The sequence below is a fragment of the Doryrhamphus excisus genome, chromosome 13 (genome assembly GCF_030265055.1).
Source record: "Doryrhamphus excisus isolate RoL2022-K1 chromosome 13, RoL_Dexc_1.0, whole genome shotgun sequence".
Lineage (NCBI taxonomy): Eukaryota > Metazoa > Chordata > Actinopteri > Syngnathiformes > Syngnathidae > Doryrhamphus > Doryrhamphus excisus.
The window spans coordinates 5,789,124-5,808,836 of NC_080478.1; the positions used below are offsets into that span (position 1 = coordinate 5,789,124).

General features: G+C 42.9%; 1 protein-coding gene across 1 annotated transcript in view; it reads left to right on the forward strand.

The window, feature by feature from the left end:
* The first annotated feature begins 900 nt into the window (after positions 1–900).
* hs6st1a (heparan sulfate 6-O-sulfotransferase 1a) overlaps positions 901–19,713 on the forward strand; it is a 103,667-nt gene continuing 84,854 nt past the window's right edge. Inside the window, exon 1 of the mRNA XM_058091455.1 lies at positions 901–1,790. Within this exon, the coding sequence (XP_057947438.1) occupies positions 1,291–1,790 (500 nt within the window). The 5' untranslated portion in view covers positions 901–1,290. The remainder of the gene's footprint in view (positions 1,791–19,713) is intronic.

Genomic DNA, 19,713 nt, shown 5'->3' on the forward strand with positions numbered 1-19,713 from the left:
GGTGACTTTGATCTCAACCTCCATCGTGTAAAACACATCAGCAGCAGCCAGAAGATACGTTCTTATTTGACCCTCGTCAATAATAATGAGTGACAAATCTACTCATTGCTGACTACCAGCGGCAGAAAATCGAATTGCAGGCGTGGAGATGGCCTGGTACCGGAGGGGTTGATCTCATGGATGTCTGTCATTGGGCCATAGCAGCTAATTCAAGAATAGAGTTGTAAAATGTGGAAAAACTAAAACACAAATAGATGGCGTAAACAAAACAAATCTGTATGATTTTAAAGTGCTGTGTTGTTTTTCAGGATCTACCGCAAAAGATCCTCTAGACAATTCTTAAAAACTGTAGAGCTTTCATGTCATGTAGACTCTATATGACAAGAATCATCTGCTCTTTTTTAGCACAAATTGCAAAAAAGCAAATTGAAAATGTTCGTACATGCAAGTCAAAGATCATCTACATGACAGGAGCACCTACTTTTAGGTACCTACTACATACTATGTAGTCCCTCTATGAAACAGAAGTGCACTGCTGTTTTTTGGGACCTGACTGCAATAAAAGCTACTAAAAGATCCTCTATATTACAGAAGTGCTTTAATCCAATAAAAACAAAGTTTATAACAAATCACAATAAACAAAGTGTATGCTTTTTTTAATCAATAACACTATGTCATATCTGCATGAGTATGCAGCTTGGATTAAATTGAACTACACAGTGCAGAAAATACAGTATTTAAGTTATGTAAATGGACCTAAATGACATGTATTGGCTGTAATGAAAGCCATTTTGGTTAATGTGTCTTTACAGGTTGGCTACGTAAAGAGGGCGGTCGTTACATGTGAACCAATGAATTAAAGAGAGAGAGCCGAGTGAGGAGGGGTCGAGAGAGGTTGAAAAGGCTGGAGGCGTGTGCTTCCATCCGGGGACCGTACAGCTTCATAGAGATGCGGCGAATCAGTTGTGCTGGCCGGTCGAGCAAAGTCAAGTAACCCGGGGGAGGGTCGCCAGTCCGAGCGGCGAGAGAGAGACTAAGGGGGGAGTTCGTCTTTGAGTTCCAATGCGTCTTTCACATGCTGTCCAACCATGAGACAACTTCGCCGGACGCTTCTTCGACGCCGTACGAGCCACTCCTGAGCTCCGCGAAACGATCTCTACAAGCAGCGGCGACGGTGGTGGGCAGGCGGGCGTTTGCGAGCGAGCATGAAGAAGCCGAGCGCCCCGCTCCATGCTGTCGCCGTGACCGGGAAATGGTAGCGTACTGTGGGCACCGCAACTGGGAAGGAACATGGTCGAGAGGAGCAGCAAATTCTTGTTGATCGTGGTCGGATCTGTGTGTTTTATGCTGATTCTCTATCAGTACGTGGCGCCCGGGGTCATCAATTTCGGATCCCCGCACGGCTACTTCACGGAGGAGGACGAGGGGGACATCTTCCCCACTCCGGACCCCCACTACGTCAAGAAATATTTCTTCCCGGTGAGAGACCTGGAGAGGACCATCGATTTCCAAATCAAAGGAGAGGACGTGATCGTATTCCTGCACATCCAGAAGACCGGCGGAACAACCTTCGGTCGGCACCTGGTGCAGAATGTCCGTCTGGAGGTTCCCTGCGACTGCAGACCGGGCCAGAAGAAGTGTACCTGCTACCGGCCCAACCGCAAGGAGACCTGGCTCTTCTCCCGGTTCTCCACCGGCTGGAGTTGCGGCTTGCACGCCGACTGGACCGAGCTCACCAACTGTGTGCCGGGGGTCCTCAACAAGAAGGAGAGCAAGCAGAAGAACCTAAGGTAAGACCTGGAACTATTTGTTTTGCTATTAGACCACAAAACCCAACAGTGGGTGACTTATCTGCCTCGATCACATCATTGTAACTTTTCCAGCTGAAAGGGCGATTGTTAATGGGAACACTTAGGTCTTCTGTAGACCATTTCTAACATTCGACCACTAGTCTGCGTTCTGCTGTTTTTAAGTATCTACTGCAAAAACACCAGTCGGAGATCATCTTTACAATATGACAGAAACATGCCGCTGTTTTTAAGCACCGGCTGCAAACTCACTAGTCAAAGATCCTCTATGTGACAGGAGCCCTGTGCTGTTTTTCAGCATTTATTGCAAAAACATGTGAAAAGATGAGTGGCTCTGCTGTTTTTACTGCAAAAACCCTTGTCAAATATCCTTTGTATGAAGAATGTTCACTAGTCAAAGGTTCTCTATATAACACGAGTCTTCTTCTTTGGCCCACGTCGAGTATCCCTGCCATAGACACAAAACACAGGAGAATCCTTCTCACCATAAGGGTGCGGTGGAATGGAAGTTGATATGACTGTCAATATGTCTGCAAGAGGGAAGCATTGGGTTGGGATTATTTATCACCATAGGGGCCCGGCTGGATCTCCCTCCAGAGGGCGGGCCCCCCGGATGCTGGCACCCATCAACAATTGTCAGCGACACTGTGGAGCTCTCGAGGCATTTGTGACAGCTCACTGTTGAAATGTCAATCATTGTTTGCCTCCCAGGGTCTATTATCTGTACACTATTTTTGCGGCAAACAGCCATCCTTCTTGCCACTCCTTTATTTGAAATGATGCTACCAACCACACGTCACACCCATGTATGGGAATGTGAATCAACACCTGTTTGCTTCATATATCATAAAAAAAGCCAACTGATGGGAACATTTTGAATTTGGCAGCTTATAGACCATAATAAGACAAAGTTATTATTATTATTTATTAGGCTACACTTTGGACACCCCTGATACACAGGCTCTTTAACCTTTATTTTTGCACTACTGTATGTTCTTAACAGCAGAGCTCTCCTGTCATTTACAAGATCTTTGAGTGTTTTTGCTGTAGGTCCTTAACTCATTCACTGCCAGAGTAGAGCGCTCCATACAGACCCACATAATAGTGAGTTTTTGGATTACATAAACATTGAAACAATGGAAAGGAACATATGACTCTCTTCTTTCATTAAAAAAAAATAGTTTGTTTCTAGCCTTTTTGGGTCTTTATAAATCAGCAGTAGAACATAGGGTGGTTTCAGTGCCTGATTTTGATCCAAAAAACCAGAAAATTATCTTTTCCTGCAGAGAAGCAAATTGAAGCAGAACGGTGACTGACATCTATATTTTTGGTTTTAGTGTCCTCAAACATCTGAACAGATGTTTACTTCTGTGAATCAACAAAAACAACCCAAGAAAAAAAGATTTTGACGACAAAATAACTACATTTATTCACAGATTTGGAACATAACACAAAATAATCATCTATTTACAGATGTTTGCATGTGTTTGAGCTATTTACAGATGTGTGCAAACTATTTATAGACGAACACCAACAGCGGGGTCACCAACATCACCCGTATCCTTCGTGATCGCACCAAATCCACAACCAGACAAGCTCTGTGCCAGTGTATTTTTGTCTCTGCCCGATTTGTCGCCATTTCCCTCCGTCAGCATTCAGCCTGCATTTCAGCAAATTTCTCTTCTTCCTATCCAAGATGTTGCTGCTGATTGGAGGAAAACAGAACTGTTGCCCCCTGCTGGGACAGAAAAACATTGCCTACAAGTTTAAAATTCACACACAAGATGCATAAGACTTTGATCTATAGCTTCCGACTTAAAATACTTAAAAACAGCAAAGTGCTCCTGCTCCTCATTTTTGCAGTGTTCTTCTTATATGGAGGATCTTTGACAAGTGCTTAAAAAACAGCAGCACACTCCTCGTACATTGTGGTTCTTTGGCTGGTGTGTTTGCGGTATATCCTCAATTTTTGACTAGCATTTTTGCATTAGATGCTTAAAAACAGCAAAGCGCTCATGTTATCTACTGGATCTTTGAGAAGTGTTTTTGCAGTAGGTCCTTAAAGCCAACAGCACGCTCTTGTTATACATATAAAAGATGTTTGACTCGCATTTTTGCCATATAAAGGATCTTTCTAACCAGTAGTGTGCTCTTGTTAAATGGAGGATTTTTGACTAGCACTTTTGCAGCATGTGCTTAAGAAAAGTTAAGTGCTTCTCACATATAAAGGATCTTTAACTAGCCTTTCTGCGGTAGGTCCTTTAAAAACAACAGAGAGCTCTTGTACTGTAGAGGATCTTTGACTAGCATGAACAGGCTTTTGTTTAAATGTGCGACTTCATTTATGACAATAGTAGGCATTTGGTTTAAATGGAATAGTGCAGCAAAGCTTTGCATTGACATTACACGCAAAATAAGAATAATATTGAAGGAATAAATACGTCCAGTACCCTCGGCCTTTGGCTTCAAGGACTGCACCCTTGTGGTAAAAAGGATTCTCCTGCTGGGTGTTTTCTTTGTGTTGCTCCATATTGTATTTAGGCTGATCAATAGGACAAAGGGGAGAGGACAAAAACAACCCCCCCAAAAAACTGTGTCCTGTCTGTGTGCCTCGCAGCCAAACATTGCATCGTCCGGCTGTTCCGCTTCCCATGGCTTTCCCAAAGTAGGGGATCAGGGCTGACGCTTGGGCTGGACCAGGCCGGGGTGAGGCGATGCAGGCATGCAGGGGTGGTTGTGGGGGTGCCCTGCAGGGGTTTGGCTCCGCTCTAATCCGGGTGATTATTACTGCTGGGACACACACACACATACACTAATGCTGCTGGCGTCAGTCCTCACTCCCCCCTCCTCACGCCAGTTGGAGGTGATAACGTGATAAGCGACCATTGGAGCTGAGATATCAGCATGGGTGCAGGATAATTGGCCTATATACTTTTTTTCTGAGGAGATGTCCAGGTGTGTGCTTGAGCGCTATAGGCCCACTGTATGCTTGTAATGGACCATCCTATACGTATGTCCTGACAGGGCAAACACTGGACTCTAAACTTTCTGGGATGAAAAATGACTTCAGCAGAAAAAAGAAACGAGCACTTTCTATTGCTTTTTTTTATATAGCTTTCTGCCTATTTTTCAGATTTTATGCCAGGCTTTATTGTGGTTCAAGGTTCATTATTCGTCCTGTGCATGTCATGCGTCCTCTGTTGTGGTTTCTGCTCAGTTTTTATTGGGTCGTCTATTTTGCAAAGTAAAATGAAAGTTTATTGAAGCACGCATTTTTCATGGCCAAACTAGAGTCTTTTATTGAGAGGTAATATTAACATTTATGCCATTGCATTGCACTCTGTATTTTTTCCTCAGAAGGATCACATTTGACTATATTTCCCTAATAAACAATTAGGAATGTGCAATTAATTAAGGTAGTAATTGCAATTTTTTCGAGAGGGTCTGATTGTTCTGAACTCCTGTTTCAAGTTCAGTGTTATTTTTCATATTTTTCATTCTTCTCCAGACTTATTAAAAGCCTCTGCTGGTCAGTGTATTCTAGCGTATTCTATTTTGCTCCATTTCAAGACGTGATTAATCATCTGCGATAATGAGCAATTAATCAATGAAAACGTTATTGTACAGATGATGTGCTAATGTAAAGTTTTTGGTGTTCTTAAGACAGCACACTGCCTCTGTTGGTTACAGCCAAGTACTGCAGTGCCTCGTTATATCGCAATGACACTAAAGCGTGATTGCTCAACATTGACAAAAAGCAATTCATCTATAGATTTGCTGTTTTTATATGCTGTTGTCCATCTTTAGACTCCTAACTAGTTGAGACTGAATCGACAGCGCCTCGGATGGTTGCACACAAGTAATGCATTCAATTTTGCCACAGCTGATTGAAGCCGTGTTTATAAACTCCAACAATGACCAATTAATCAGTTAATGTATAGCTAACTTCATGTTGTTTACCTTCTCGAGGCAGCAAAGAGTGCCTCTGCTGGTTTTAGCCAAGTATTGCCTTGCCACATTTTGCCTCAGCTGCTTAAGACATGATTAATCAACACAGATAACCACCAATTAATTGATTTTAATCTGTTATTTAACAGCTGATCATATCGAATGTCATGTTATTCTACGTCTTTAGACAGCAAACAATACCTTTTGCCGGTTGGAGCCAAGTATTGGACTGCTTCATTTTGACTAATTAATCAATTCCAAACAGTGAACCAAATTCTTAAATTAATCGATTGTCCCAAAAATGTTAAAAATAAAACTAATATATATTATACGTATATTATAAGCATCTGTTTGTAATTGGCCACACTTCTTCTGGATCCTATTATTTTATATTCAGTAGTGGATGAAAGAAAGTCTGAGCCCCTTTAGAAGTTTTAACAGTTTGGATCATAGCTGTTCACGCATTGATCTTTGCAGGTGGAAGCGGAAGTCTGTGTCTCTCTTTTTGCCACGTGTGTTTTCCACATGTGCATTCATTTGCACCGTGGGCGTGTGTGTGTTTGCATTTCTTTTTCCTCACATCTTTCGTGTCCAGGAACATTCGTCCTGAGGGCAGTCACACCAGTGGTAGAGACCAGGCCGATGTGTGACAAAGTTCCTCTGTGTTTACGCAGCGAGCAGCGAGCAGCGAGCAGCGAGGGATTTTTTGGCACGTCGTCGTCCGCATATTTCTCGGTTTCTCAGCTGTTAAAAACAACCCCGCAGGCCAGGTGACTGGTCTTTTTCGCTGTCCGAGATGTATAGTAGCTGTAATGCTTCTGAGCTGCTTCGTTGTCTGCACTAGCATTTCAGAAGTAGCGGCAGCTGGCCTCGCTGTCCCTTTTTCACTCACAGCCGCGGTTCTCATCCGGCTGTCAAAGTAGATTTTACACACAACCTTCCAGAGATGCTGCAAAACTAACATGAATTACTACCATCTATGTCAGTTGGATGGCTTCACATGAAAGAGGCCCCCTTGAAGGTTTAAAGAGAATGTCCTTTTCAGTCTGCACTAATACCGTATGTGCTTTTATTTGCGCATGTAACAGAGAATTGCGGAAATGGAGAAAATACAGTCATCCCTCGTTTATCACGGTTAATTGGTTGCAGACCCAACCGTGATGAGTGAATGGAATATTTTCATAGTTGCAGCACAGCAATCCAGTTTGCAACTTTCTACATCCAGGTTTGACATTAGAGCCCTATAGACGTGCAATAACACCCCTATGGTCATCTTTACATTCGTATTACCCAATATTAGCCATTTAAGACTTACTGTGAATATGATTAATATGGTTATGCTTGTTGCAAGATTATTCAAATCTGTAATAAAAGCTTGCGTTACTAGCGACGCCTAGTGACTCTTGTGGAATACTTTAAAGACAAAAATTGTATTTGTATTTTACTTAATTTGGCCATTTTTTTATGCTTGAAAAGGCTTTGAAAATGGAAAATTTGCCTATATATATATATGCATTTTTTTGTAAATCTTTAAATTTTGTCGTAATCCACAAAACATGATAATTTATACATACAAAAAAAACCAATGAGTTCCAACCATGAATTGGCGAGGGACCCGTACATAAGCCTGACGTCCTCGATAAATTGACACACGCATGTGTTTCATATGCTCGTCTCTCTGTGCCACACAGGCTAGATGACAAGAGGGTTCACTCTGCATCTGTCTGTGCGCATTGCTTCTATGGTGCAATGAACGGCGATAGCCTCTTCAGCCTCTTTGTGGAGGCGGTGCTGCTAGTGAGTGGATACAGAGCAGATAGCAGATCGTAAGGCAGCATACATCAACGTGAATGAAGGCCCAGAAACAATGATTTCTGAGGCCATTGCCACAGCCCCAGTGTGGGAATATTTTGGTTTTAAACAGAATGACCAAGGTGAGTACATGAACATGGACAGTTTCAGTTGGGAAGAAAATTACGGACAGAAGGGGCTCGGACAGTCTTTGTCCCAATAATCAACATGCTTTTGGTTGGCAAAGTAAATGGTGCGCGCTCACAGATGGTGACGCTCGCGAAAATAATATAATATAATTGTGATGTTTCTGTGAAACATTAAGAACAACAAAGTGGTTGTCTTGAACATCTTTTACTGTCAACAGTTTGCAACTCAGCCAACAACATACAGTAAGCATATACACGTAACTTTTATGTCAAGCTAATGTGGCTCACACTGGTGCACTATACTTAAGTACCATCTAGTTGCTAAAATGTCAATTACACCTCATGAATGGAAAAAATGGACTCAAACAATGTTGTCATTAATATCGATCATCGACTTATCATTTGTAGCACAATTATTGACCAGCAAAATTCATTATCATGACAGGCGTACCTGTACCCTGTTTATTTCAACTGTTTTGATTTGACATTTTGCAATTTACACGTCAAAGTCTGATTGAAATTAGCATTGAAACACTAAGCTCCAAGTGGTGCTTTGGTCCATTAAGAGACCACTAAGACTGCTTTTTTTGGTACATATACATGCCTTTTAAGCACTAAAAAAATGTCAGGGCAGTTTAGTTCCAGAAACTGAAGAAGACAAGACTTTATTTGGAAGCAGACGATCTCTTTGGTCACACGGTAATGCACTAAGAAGCATACTGTACAACACAGCAGGAGCAGAACCAATGTTGTAATAGCATCAAGGAGCACACTGCTCAGCTAACATTCATTGTAAACAATAGTTCAACATGTCTTAACACCAACAACAAACTTTTTAAAGCGCACGCGGAGGTAAATGCAGTGGCTGAATGCTGACCACTCATGATACTTCAAATGTAGCCAGTGGCATCCTCATCAGGATGTTGTTAACGAGGATGTTGTTAACGTTACCTGGATGGTTATGCACCCGTTCGTCAACTTAATAGAAGCGCTAACTGGAACATATGAAAATCTATCAGACATTTGAGTGATGTCTGCAGGGATACATTGCAGTCGTCTTCATGTGATTGTAGCTTTTTAGTGGCTTTGCCATCTTGCCATTTGCCCTTATAATATCAGCGTAAGACGGGCGCCGTGACATTTGCGAGATTGTCCAAAGCAGAGCATTGATCTGTTGGCTATTGAAGTTGTAACAATTACGACCTTTGAGGGGCTTTATTGTTTATTGATTACCTAAAGACGTCTCTGTTGGAAGAGATGAGATCGAGATGAGGACTCTTTCTTCTTCTTCTTGGGTCTGGCGACAAGTGTCAGGCATATTATACAGAGCTGCGAGTTAGCTAGAGAAGGAGGAGGAGGAGGAGGAGGAGGAGGAGGAGACAGGTCCCTCTCTGATCGCCGCTGATGTGGGGACAGAATGGAATGCTCCGACAGCGCTTACATTTTCTCCTCCCCTGATCCCGCGGGACCACAACTAATGAACAACATGTACAGCAGAACTGCAACAGAACCAGTGTTGTATTAGCGATAAGGAGGAGGCAGGTTGGGGACTCTGACCACAGCACTTCCAATTTCCCCTCACCTTATTCCACAAGACCACCACTAACAAACACCATGTATCCTACGTATAAATATATAATATACGTATATAGTATAATTGGTTAAGGAGCTTCCCTTAACCAAGGACTAGACTCAAATTAAAGCCATACTTTCAGATGGACGGAGGATACCATCTGTCTTGTGCACGCATCTCATGCTTGTCTGTGTTTTAATCCCGCAAGTAAGATAGGACAGGACTAAATTTTCTTCTCTCCGCCTCATCCTTCTCATCCTCTATTCCCGCTGCCTCCATGGCGGTGTCACTCCCTAATCAAACAGCAGGCCCGCTTTTTCCGCTCGGTGGCTTTATGGCCGGAAGGGGGGGGGCTTTTTCTGTCTACTTCTTTCACGTTTTTCCCTCCCCCCCGCTCTCTTCCTCCCTAGCGTGGCTACTGCATTAGAGGAAATGTCTTTTTCATGGAAGATTTGCCGCAATTTCTAAAATGTCCGCTTTGCCTAATGGACAAGCGACTCGGTTCTAATGAATGATTACATGTGTGAGTATGAGGCAAGCTGGAGATGGAGGTGATGAAGAGTGGGATGAGGAAGAGGAGGGCTGTCGGTGGGGCGGGGGGGGGGGGGTGATTGAACATAAAAGCCGAAGGGGCGAAAATGTTTAGTTTCATTGCCGGGGAGGGGGCTAGTCAATTAGCACGGTTGTCAAGCAGTGGGCATTACTCTTCTTTCAATGGGTCTCTTTTGGATTCTCAGCACAAATCACTGCACTCGGAGGTGTGTGTGTGTGTGTGTGTGTGTTAGCGCAGCATGGTTCCATCAGCATGGCAGCACATCCCAGAATCCACATGAACCTCAGGAAGCGGCCCCAGCTGATTGGCACGTTGTGTGTGTGTGTGTGTGTGTGTGTGTGTATGTAGCCGGGCAGGTCGGTGTTAATCCAATCAGATTAGCCGCGTATAAGCACTGGCGGCCAGCCGTTCCAAAGCCGGTTACGTCCGCTCATCCCGCCAGTGCATTGCGTTCCAGCATGGCCGGGTCAACCAGCCTTCTATGGACGGACGAGTCCACTCAGATTGGGTTGACCGCCAGAGGGTCCAAACACTTGCAAACAACCCATTTTTTGTGCCTATTTCATGATGATGACGTTGACTCTGATTAATAGCTTCTAATCCAATTTTTGTAGCATTAACCTAGCATTCCACAGCACCACTCGTATATTTTGTCCACTAATCCTTCAAGGCTAATACCATAGGGTAGGGATGTCCAAACTTTCTCCACCAAGGGCCGTATACCAAACAGTCAAAGGATGCGCGGGGCCACTTTGATGTTTGTACAGTATTGTAGGCAAAGCTTTGTGTACTTATTTGTTGACAGTGGCAACATTCAAGTTTTTCTTTCTTACATAGCTCAATTTTCCACATTTTCCACAGTTTTTTTGTGGCTGCAGCCACATGCTCTACTGAAAACAGTGCATCGATTTGTAACTGTTTATTATTATGTACGAGTTATTGAATGATTTGCATTTTACTAGAGTAAGGCGATATGTTTTTATATACTAATATAGTCTTCCAATTAGGGAACGATTAAACGATTATTTTTGTAATTGATTAATCTAGAAAATAGTTTTTCGATGCATCGATTAATCTAACAATTCATTTTTAAATCTGATTTCATTCGATTTTGATTCGACTATTGATTATCTCAATTATATCGATCATAATTTGACCTGTATAGCAATTAATGCTAATTTATCTCCATGAATAAAACAAATATGTTTTTAATAACAATTTCAACACTGAATTGTATTGAACAATACAACAATAAAATGCACAGTGGAATTTTATAACAACAAAAATAATAAATTAAACTTTATTTCAATACATAAAACTATTGTGCAAAAAACACAATCTGAATCAAAATATAAACATAAAATAAAATAAAAAAACAGCAGCTTTGTGTGTTCCTGCAAGAGCACTTTATCTTCCCCTCTTGCTTTCGATCACCACTCTCACTCCGTGTTTGTGCGTCTGCTCAGGTGTGTGTGAAGGTGGAGCACAAGTTACGTGGTGCGGTTTGGACGAATTAATCATTCCAAACAACTAAAGAAAAAAAAGTTGAAAACGTATGGTGTCTTCTCCTCAACATAAGCAGCTCCTGGGTGCTGGTGCATCGCGGTAGTGCTTTTATGGTACGCCATTTCCATTTTGCACACGTCACAGACCACCGAATCGTTACCTTAAGTAACGTAAAGTACTCCATACTTTTGATATCCTATTGTGAGATCCTTTCTTCTCCCCCGACTCGCACCCATCACCATTTTTTGAATTCTGAATGGCGACGCATCGTGTGTTGCTGCTGCTGCTCCAACTACTACAGCAACAATTACTGATGCATATTTGTAGAAAACACGACGTCACACGCATTGCTGTGTGTTTACGGAAGTAAATATGCCTGCATTTGTGCTTTCCTTGACGCGTTTCTGACGATTTTGGGCAACCGGAGTCAATATTTGCTGTGCCAAATTAATTTGAAAAGGAGATTAAGAAGGAAGAGGCCAAGAATTTGAGGTGGGTGGATGTTGGAGCCAGAAGTGCTGGGACAAGGATGTGAGCTGACAGATTTTTTTTTTTTTAATTTTTGTGTGACCAGAAGAACTGTGAGTAAGTCTCCCCAAGTTTCAGCAAGTGTCGGTCTCATATATCCAACCTAACCGTTCAGTCTGCAGTAGCATTGGATACATATATCGAATTTCTATCTACATACGAGCACACCTTCCCCTGGCTTGAACCGTTGCCCGGTTGAAGGCGACTAATGTTGTCCGCTGAAGAAACTCGCTCGCAATCTTCTTTTTGGTTCCGCCATTTCTGGTTATCCGGAACAATTTTATTCTGTGATCTCTTTCCATGTGGAGATTTTGCCTTGTTCAAGACAGCTCATTAAACTAAGAAGTACAAAAATACACCTTGTATGCGGGCTATAGTCAATTATATTTTTAGAATTTGATATGGACCAGTTAAAAAGAGATGGCGGACTACATTTAGCCCGGGGGGTGTAAGTTTTGGACACAAATAGAAACTAATCCAGATGGAAGATCAGATGGTTTAAATCTGTAAAATAATCAGAGCCTGGAAAATATATGAATGATCAACGTAGTGATAAAAATCAATTAATTATGCCTAGGCATGAGCACTTGACAAAATGTCCTTGCTATATTACCAGGGCTCTACATTAAAAACAAAAATGACTTGCCCATGGGGAATCCTTAAGGTGAGAACTACTTGCCCCATGTAAAATGAAAAGACTGCCATAATGATATCATCTAATTTACAACATACTACAAGTAAGCAGTGATGTTTATAAGTTGTGCACCACAATGAAACATTATTGAATAGACACATTTGTGTACTAGTAAAGTGTTTTTAATCCCCCAAAAAATGCTCAATGGTCAAACAATAATTTGTGAAGCAAAGGTGAGAAAAATCCACAGAGAAATGGAAGCGCTAGATTTTGTAGCTTGTGCAAAATCAGCACTTGGTATTGGATCTAATGGGTGGTGTTTCATTGTGACCACTTCAAATTGTCACAGCAATGTGATTCACTCACCTGTGCCATCATTTGATTTGCTAATAAAATACTTGTTTAGGAGGCACTGGTTCATCACTTTTTGCTGTTTTCCTTCACAAGTTGTTGAAGAATTAGACCATGTTGGCAGGGACGCCATGATAGATGTTTTCCTAGTCAAACCATCGCTGATTGGTTGATCGCGAACAAGAACGGGTGTGGGTAAAACGCGGATTGTGGATTACGGACCGCGGTCTAAATAAACGATTCTGATTGGTCCATTTCAAGATTTGCAAGGATTGGTTTGCAAATTACCACCGGAATTACGCAGTCCGTGTTTTACCAACACCCAACAAGAACCGCTTTTAAAAAAACTCTTGGCAGTACGGCATGCCAAAGTGCACTTGCCCGACGGGAATATCACTGATTGGATTTACTTGCCCCAATTTTTCTTTTAACTTGCCCCGGGCCATCGGTACATTGTTATTGTCGAGCCCTGACTACTAGAAGCTGACAGCAAACTAGTTTTGAATGAATCAACAGTGCCTCTGCTGATTGCAGCCAGGTAGTGCACTCCAGTTTGCCTATGTTTTGATGCGCTTAATCAGCAATCCATTCCAGACAGTTCTCCAATTCTCCAGTTCCATCAATTCTCATTGATCTGTTTCACTAATTAGGATGGGTGTTTTAGAGTGATGGAAAATGTAGTTTTGCTCAGATGGGTATTTCTTGATTGAATTGACTGATCGATTGGACAACATGAGACTGTTCACCACAGTAGAGCAGTGCAATCCATTCAACAATCAATGAATTTATGATAATTATGCCCATAACTAATAGAATCATGCCCGACCAAGAATTAATTTGTAGATGCCAATAAATTATTTACACTCTCATATTGTAACAGTCAAGGGATGAAATAACAGTCTGAAGCATTCTTTCTTCCTTTTCAAAGTTGTCCAGTGTCTCATGACCCCTCACTGAAGACCTGACCCAAAGGTTGGGATTCATGACACGAAAACAATAAATGAATCCATAAAAAAGCACTGGAAAATGTCATAGTGGATCTTTATGGGGTTGTGAACTCCTGAAACAGTGTTCGGCCAATGACTCTACAAGTGTTGCAGCATGTTCTCACAATGTAGCGCACGGAATGGTCATGACACGGAAGGGTGAGATAAGACACCCGTGTTCATGCCTGTCAGTATAGCTTGAGGCCTCGTTGACGGGCCTCTGCCGGCTACACGTCTGCTTCGTCTCGTGGAGTTCAACTCAGGTTCAGCCTCGGGTCATTTTGAAGGGAGTAAAAGCTCAAGAATGGCTACTGCCGTCGCTTGACATTCCAGGCTTTATTTTGACTCCCACTTTGACTTCTTCCCTCTGGAACAATTACATTCATGTATGCAATGTAGCAGAGTATTACAATTACTTGCACATTTGATGCAAGTTTAAATGATGTTCACACTCACACACGACTACATTTGTATGCATACTAAAGAGGTTTCATTTAATAAATGTGAGTAATTTTCACACAAAAAAATCTGAACAAAACAAATGGGAATTGCAGTAACACCGCACGACGCAAGTGATGGCACAAATGAGTGTAATGGATGGCAGCTGGTCCAGCTGTTCAAAAGTACGTCGGACACAGACTTGACAGCTCGGGCCTAGCACTCTCGACTCCCATTCAGTGGACCGTGGATCGAGCCCCGGGCGTACGCCAGATTGGACCAGACGAGTTACATTGGTGCCGTGAAATGAATGAGGGTGAGTGTGAGAGATGCCAGCCGGTGCAGCTGTATGAAAACACATTGCTAAACCTCACTCTTTGATGACTTAAGAGCAGTGGACGTGGTGAGGTGCATTCTCGACACTGTCGTCCATGCCTGGGAACGGAGCAGGTAAACTGGTGTCGCAACCTGGATGAGAGTGAGGTTTACGGGTGTAAGTGTAACAGATGTGAAAGTGTCCGAACTATCTCAGTCTGGCCTCTCTAACTTTATCTCCAAGGCCTCTAACATTTAATGTCCCTCTGATGTACTCGTTCCTGATCCTATCCATCCTGGTCACTCCCAATGAGAACATCATCCTTGCATGAATGGTCACATTTATGGCCAATTAGTTGCAAAGTTGGTTTTCTCCGGGTACTCCGGTTTCCTCCCACATTCCAAAAATGACTCCAAATTGTCCATAGGTATGAATGTGAGTGTGAATGGTTGTTTGTCTATATGTGCCCTGTGATTGGCTGGCGACCAGTCCAGGGTGTACCCCGCCTCTCGCCCGCCTCGTGAGGATAAGCGGTAGAAAATGAATGAAAGTAGGTGACACCCTAAGAGTCGCACTGGAAACTCTCGATTCTCAGTTGGTAGATCGTGGTTCGATGCCTGTGCATGTGCTTGGCGGACTAGAAGGGCTACACTGTTGTGACTGGTGCAGTTGTGCAGAAGTACCTTGGTAAAGCCCACTCCGTGACACCTTTAGAGTGCTGGACACATGGTGTAAGTCCTGTGTGTGTGCAGGGGTGGGTTACATTGGTACGGTGACCCGGTTGAGAGCGAGGTTTATGAGGGGGAGTGTGAATAAACACCTGACACCTTAGGAGTCGCACTGGACACTGTCACGCTCTCGACTCTCATGCGGTAGCCAGCGATTTGAACCCCATCTGTGCGAAGGGGCGGACCAAATGGGTTACACGAGTAGGCCCTAAAACATAATTGCTGGTGGTAGAAAAAGTTGAGTTGAGCTCCCGAGCAAGTTGAGTTAAGGCCACCATTGATTTTCCTCAGCTGTGTCACGGCGGTGCTTTGTAACGACAGGACAAGCCGAAGAATCCTCTCGGCTTCTGGCGAGGGTTATCTCGACTTGGCCTGCCAGCCTTCTCGATTGACTGGCCATTATGGATCTGCACGGCTTTTTCATTGATTGATAAGCCTCGAATGACGCTAACATGGAGCTGAGCCTTTCGTAGATTGAAGAAGACAGAGAGGGAGAGTGCTGAAACGAAAAGCAAGAGTGTAATGTGTTTCTTAATCATTATGCAGCATCCCTGACTTGCTGTGTCACCCTTTCTTCTCCGCCGCTCTCCAGCCAGCCATCAAACTTCCACCCCCTTTGCTTGCACTTCTGAATGCCCCGTGGACAAATAACGGATGATTAGCAGACATTTCTATGGTCTTAATGAGGGGAGCTTCCAACAGGATTAGCCTCTATTGATTAGCCTATCCTAGCATTGGCCTTCCAAGTGAAAAGCCAGTGATTAGCAGGCATTTCTATAATGGGTAATGAGTGGTGGCGCGGTATGCTACGCTGTGCCATGAGAATGGGATTAGAGGGCTATTAATCAGACAAGAGGTTAGCACAAGCCATTAGCCGGCCCGGCAGCAAAGTCAGCAGATGATTCCAGTCCCCTGTTTCTAAATTAGGGTTGTTGTTGTAATTCGCTTTCTTACTACAAAGTCTTTTAATACCCTCGTTCCTTGAAGGTGCTAACCCTGTCCTCTCCGCATCTGACATTCCCAGGAACGTTCTACTCAAATCTCCTCCACGTCTCACGTCTGAGGCCCATCTCGTTATTTGCAACCAATTAATTCAACGCATCCATTTAGCATTTGCATCTGTTTATGAATAAATACATCTATTCAAGACACTGACGGCCAGCGCGGGCATGTGAAGGCTGAGGGAGAGGCTGACAAGCATGTTAATTGAATTGTGGGAAAAAATGCAAATCCTGCACTGCCTCTTTGAATTAGTGGGAGGTGTTGGAGCTGATTGGGACACAAACACACACATGCTAACTTTAAGCGACTCCCCATTAAGACCTGAATGATAGTGTTGTCTTAGCATCTCTTAGCATTTTCTGCCCTATCTCGAGCATTTTTGTTCCGTTGTCGATGCCATTCAACAAAAGACTAGAGAGATTTCCATTCTGCTCCACTTCAGATTGTCTTTGTGGCTCCAGGGCAGAGCCTGTAGCAGACCAACACAGCTTCAGTCCTCCTTTCAAGCTACATGAATTCTCTCTGCTTTGTGCAGTGGAGCAGAGGCCGTCTGTCGCATAAACGTGCTAGTCACTACAGTGTTTTGACATGTCTGTTTTTTGGTAAACCACAGAGTAAATGTGTCCGCCGTGGTTGCGTTACTTGCGCAACATTGGTGTTCAGTGGTTTGCCGGAAGAAATTGTGCATTGTCTATCTTAAAAAAACATCCTGCTTTTATAGTCTCTGTCCTGTGATGCAATGGTGTGGCTTTCTTACAGACAATTGTAGTCAAAATGCCTTGGAAGATGTGCTAGCATACATACTTGTAGTCCACGTATCCTTAAACTCCTTCATTACATCCATAAACCTCCTCTTTGGTCTTCGTCTACGCCTCCTACCTGGCAGCATCCTTCTACCAATATATTCACGATCTGTCTTCTGGACATGTCTGAACTATCTCAGTCTGGCCTCTCTGACTTTATCTCCAAGGCCTCTGACATTTAATGTCCCTCTGATGTACTCCTTCCTGATCCTATCCATCCTGGTCACTCTCACTGAGAACATCATCCTTGCATGAATGGTCACATGTGTGGCCAATTAGTTGCAAAGTTGGTTTTCTCCGGGTACTCCGGTTTCCTCCCACATTCCAAAAATGACTCCAAATTGTCCATAGGTATGAATGTGAGTGTGAATGGTTGTTTGTCTATATGTGCCCTGTGATTGGCTGGCCACCAGTCCAGGGTGTACCCCGCCTCTCGCCCGCCTCGTGAGGATAAGCGGTAGAAAATGAATGAATGAATAGTTGCAATGTTTTGCTTGATAGCCTGTGTGCACGTGTGACGTGAGACTGGCCGCTGAGGTTCTTTGTCATGTCAAAAAATTTTTTAAGTTGTATGACAGTCCAATGTCCGAACAAGCACTTGTTGCAAATGAGAGTCGTATTTGCATTTGCATCTACTGGCCTGACATGCATATTGTAGTTTTCAGTCCTTTTTTTTGCAGGTCTTCTATTTTTATTGCTTTAATGTTTAATGTACAAAGTTCCTATGGTTGTTGTGGTGTAAGCGCACCGTGAGAGCAGTAGATCAGAGCAAATGAGTGTCACAGTGTTGAATGAGGGTCATTGTTAACTCTAATCCAGTTATACTATTCTTGGGGCGTCTTCATGTCTATGTCCCTCCCTGATCTGGCTCCTTACCCGACATGGATCTGGTCTCCTCACCTCTGTTGCTCACCCATGCTGCCCTTTTTTTTCTATCTATCACTTTCTCCCTCACGTCTCCCTTTTTTTTAATGCTGTCAAAAACCGCCTCGTCCATCCGCCACTATTGCCGCTGCTGCTGTCATTTTGGGTTCTCACAGTGTGTCAGCTTCCTCCTGAGAGAGGAAGTGATGTGCCAGGAAATGCTTTTATCCGCCGGTGATCTGATCTGATGTGAGATTGGGACAAGCGCGGGAGTGAAGTTGTCTCCTGCTCGCCCTTTGGGAAGTGTATGACGGAGATGCGTCATCCTCCCTCTCGTTTTTTTTTATTAATAATATGTGCATTATTTCTGTATATATACTACAGTATATATATCCATCCAACACTCCATTAAACACTTTTATGTAATAGCGACCAGTCTAGGGTGTACCCTGCTTCTCACCCAAATACGGGATAGGCTCCAGCATACCCCCGCGACCCTAGTGAAGATAAGCGGCATTGAAAACGGATGGGTTGATGGATGTCAAATAATAGACATTAAAGATGTCCAAGTTAGGAACTTCCCAGTCAAGGTTTTATGCTACCAATTCCGATACTGATCATCTGTGAGTGGAATCAGCTGATCCTGATACAGATCACATGGCTTAATTATCCATTTTTCATTTTATGTGGTATTGGGTGGAGGTGCCGTACAAAGACGTAGGTGGAGTACCAATCGGTAGGACGTAGGTGGATTTCAAGAAAGAGAGCAGTCTGCGAACCGGGTGTCTTCCACCACTGACAAAGACTGGTTATCTCGTTTTTTGGTTGTTTACTTAGCCTTCTGGCTGACACCACATATACGCGAGTGTTGCATTAGCTTCCGTTTGACTGATGATCAAACCATGACCCTCAAAAAGTCACCAGCTTTTTAATGTGCCACCCCCAGCGAGGTGTTTTTCGGGGTATGTGTTGGCAAGTAATTTCCACACTGGAAAAGGAAAGTGGGAGTAGGATGCTACCCAAGACATTAGGACATGGGTCTCAAACTCAATTTACCTGGGGGCCACCGGAGCTAGGTTCTGGGCGAAGCCGGGCCGCATCAGGTTTTCAAAAAAAACCCAAGACGCATTTATTAAAAACTGGAAAAAAATCAATAAGAAAAACTATCTTCAATGCTTTTGCTTCTGCTATACCCTACACTTTTTCAGTACTTTGGTTCCGGTTTTCCACACCAAAATATCTGATAAAACATTCCACTGTTCTCAAATATCTTAATTTTTATTTTTCTATACACAAAATAAGCTAAAAAAAAAAAAAAAAACGAATGAAGAATAAAGACAATAAATTAATAAATCAGTAAAATAATAATAAAACAGCAAATAAGAAAAACGTAAGAAACCACATACAGTTGGTAGAGAAATTATTTTTTCATATTCAAATGTACAGTACTAACAGTTATTTAACCTTTAACATGAACATTAATGAGACATTTGACCCAATTAGCAAGTTAGCATCGTACTCAGTTCCATCTGGGAGCAGCGTCGTAACTTTAACAACATGTTTGATGAGATGCTTTATTGTATTTTCCCTTTTATTCCAAATCATTTCCTGCATTTATTTGTACCCAGCGTCATAAGCCTTTAGCTTCATTGCTAATCCAAAGCAAAACAGGGCGGGATAACAGTATGGGCGGGGCAAAATCATCTTAATTGTGTCTGGTGTGCACACAGCTTTA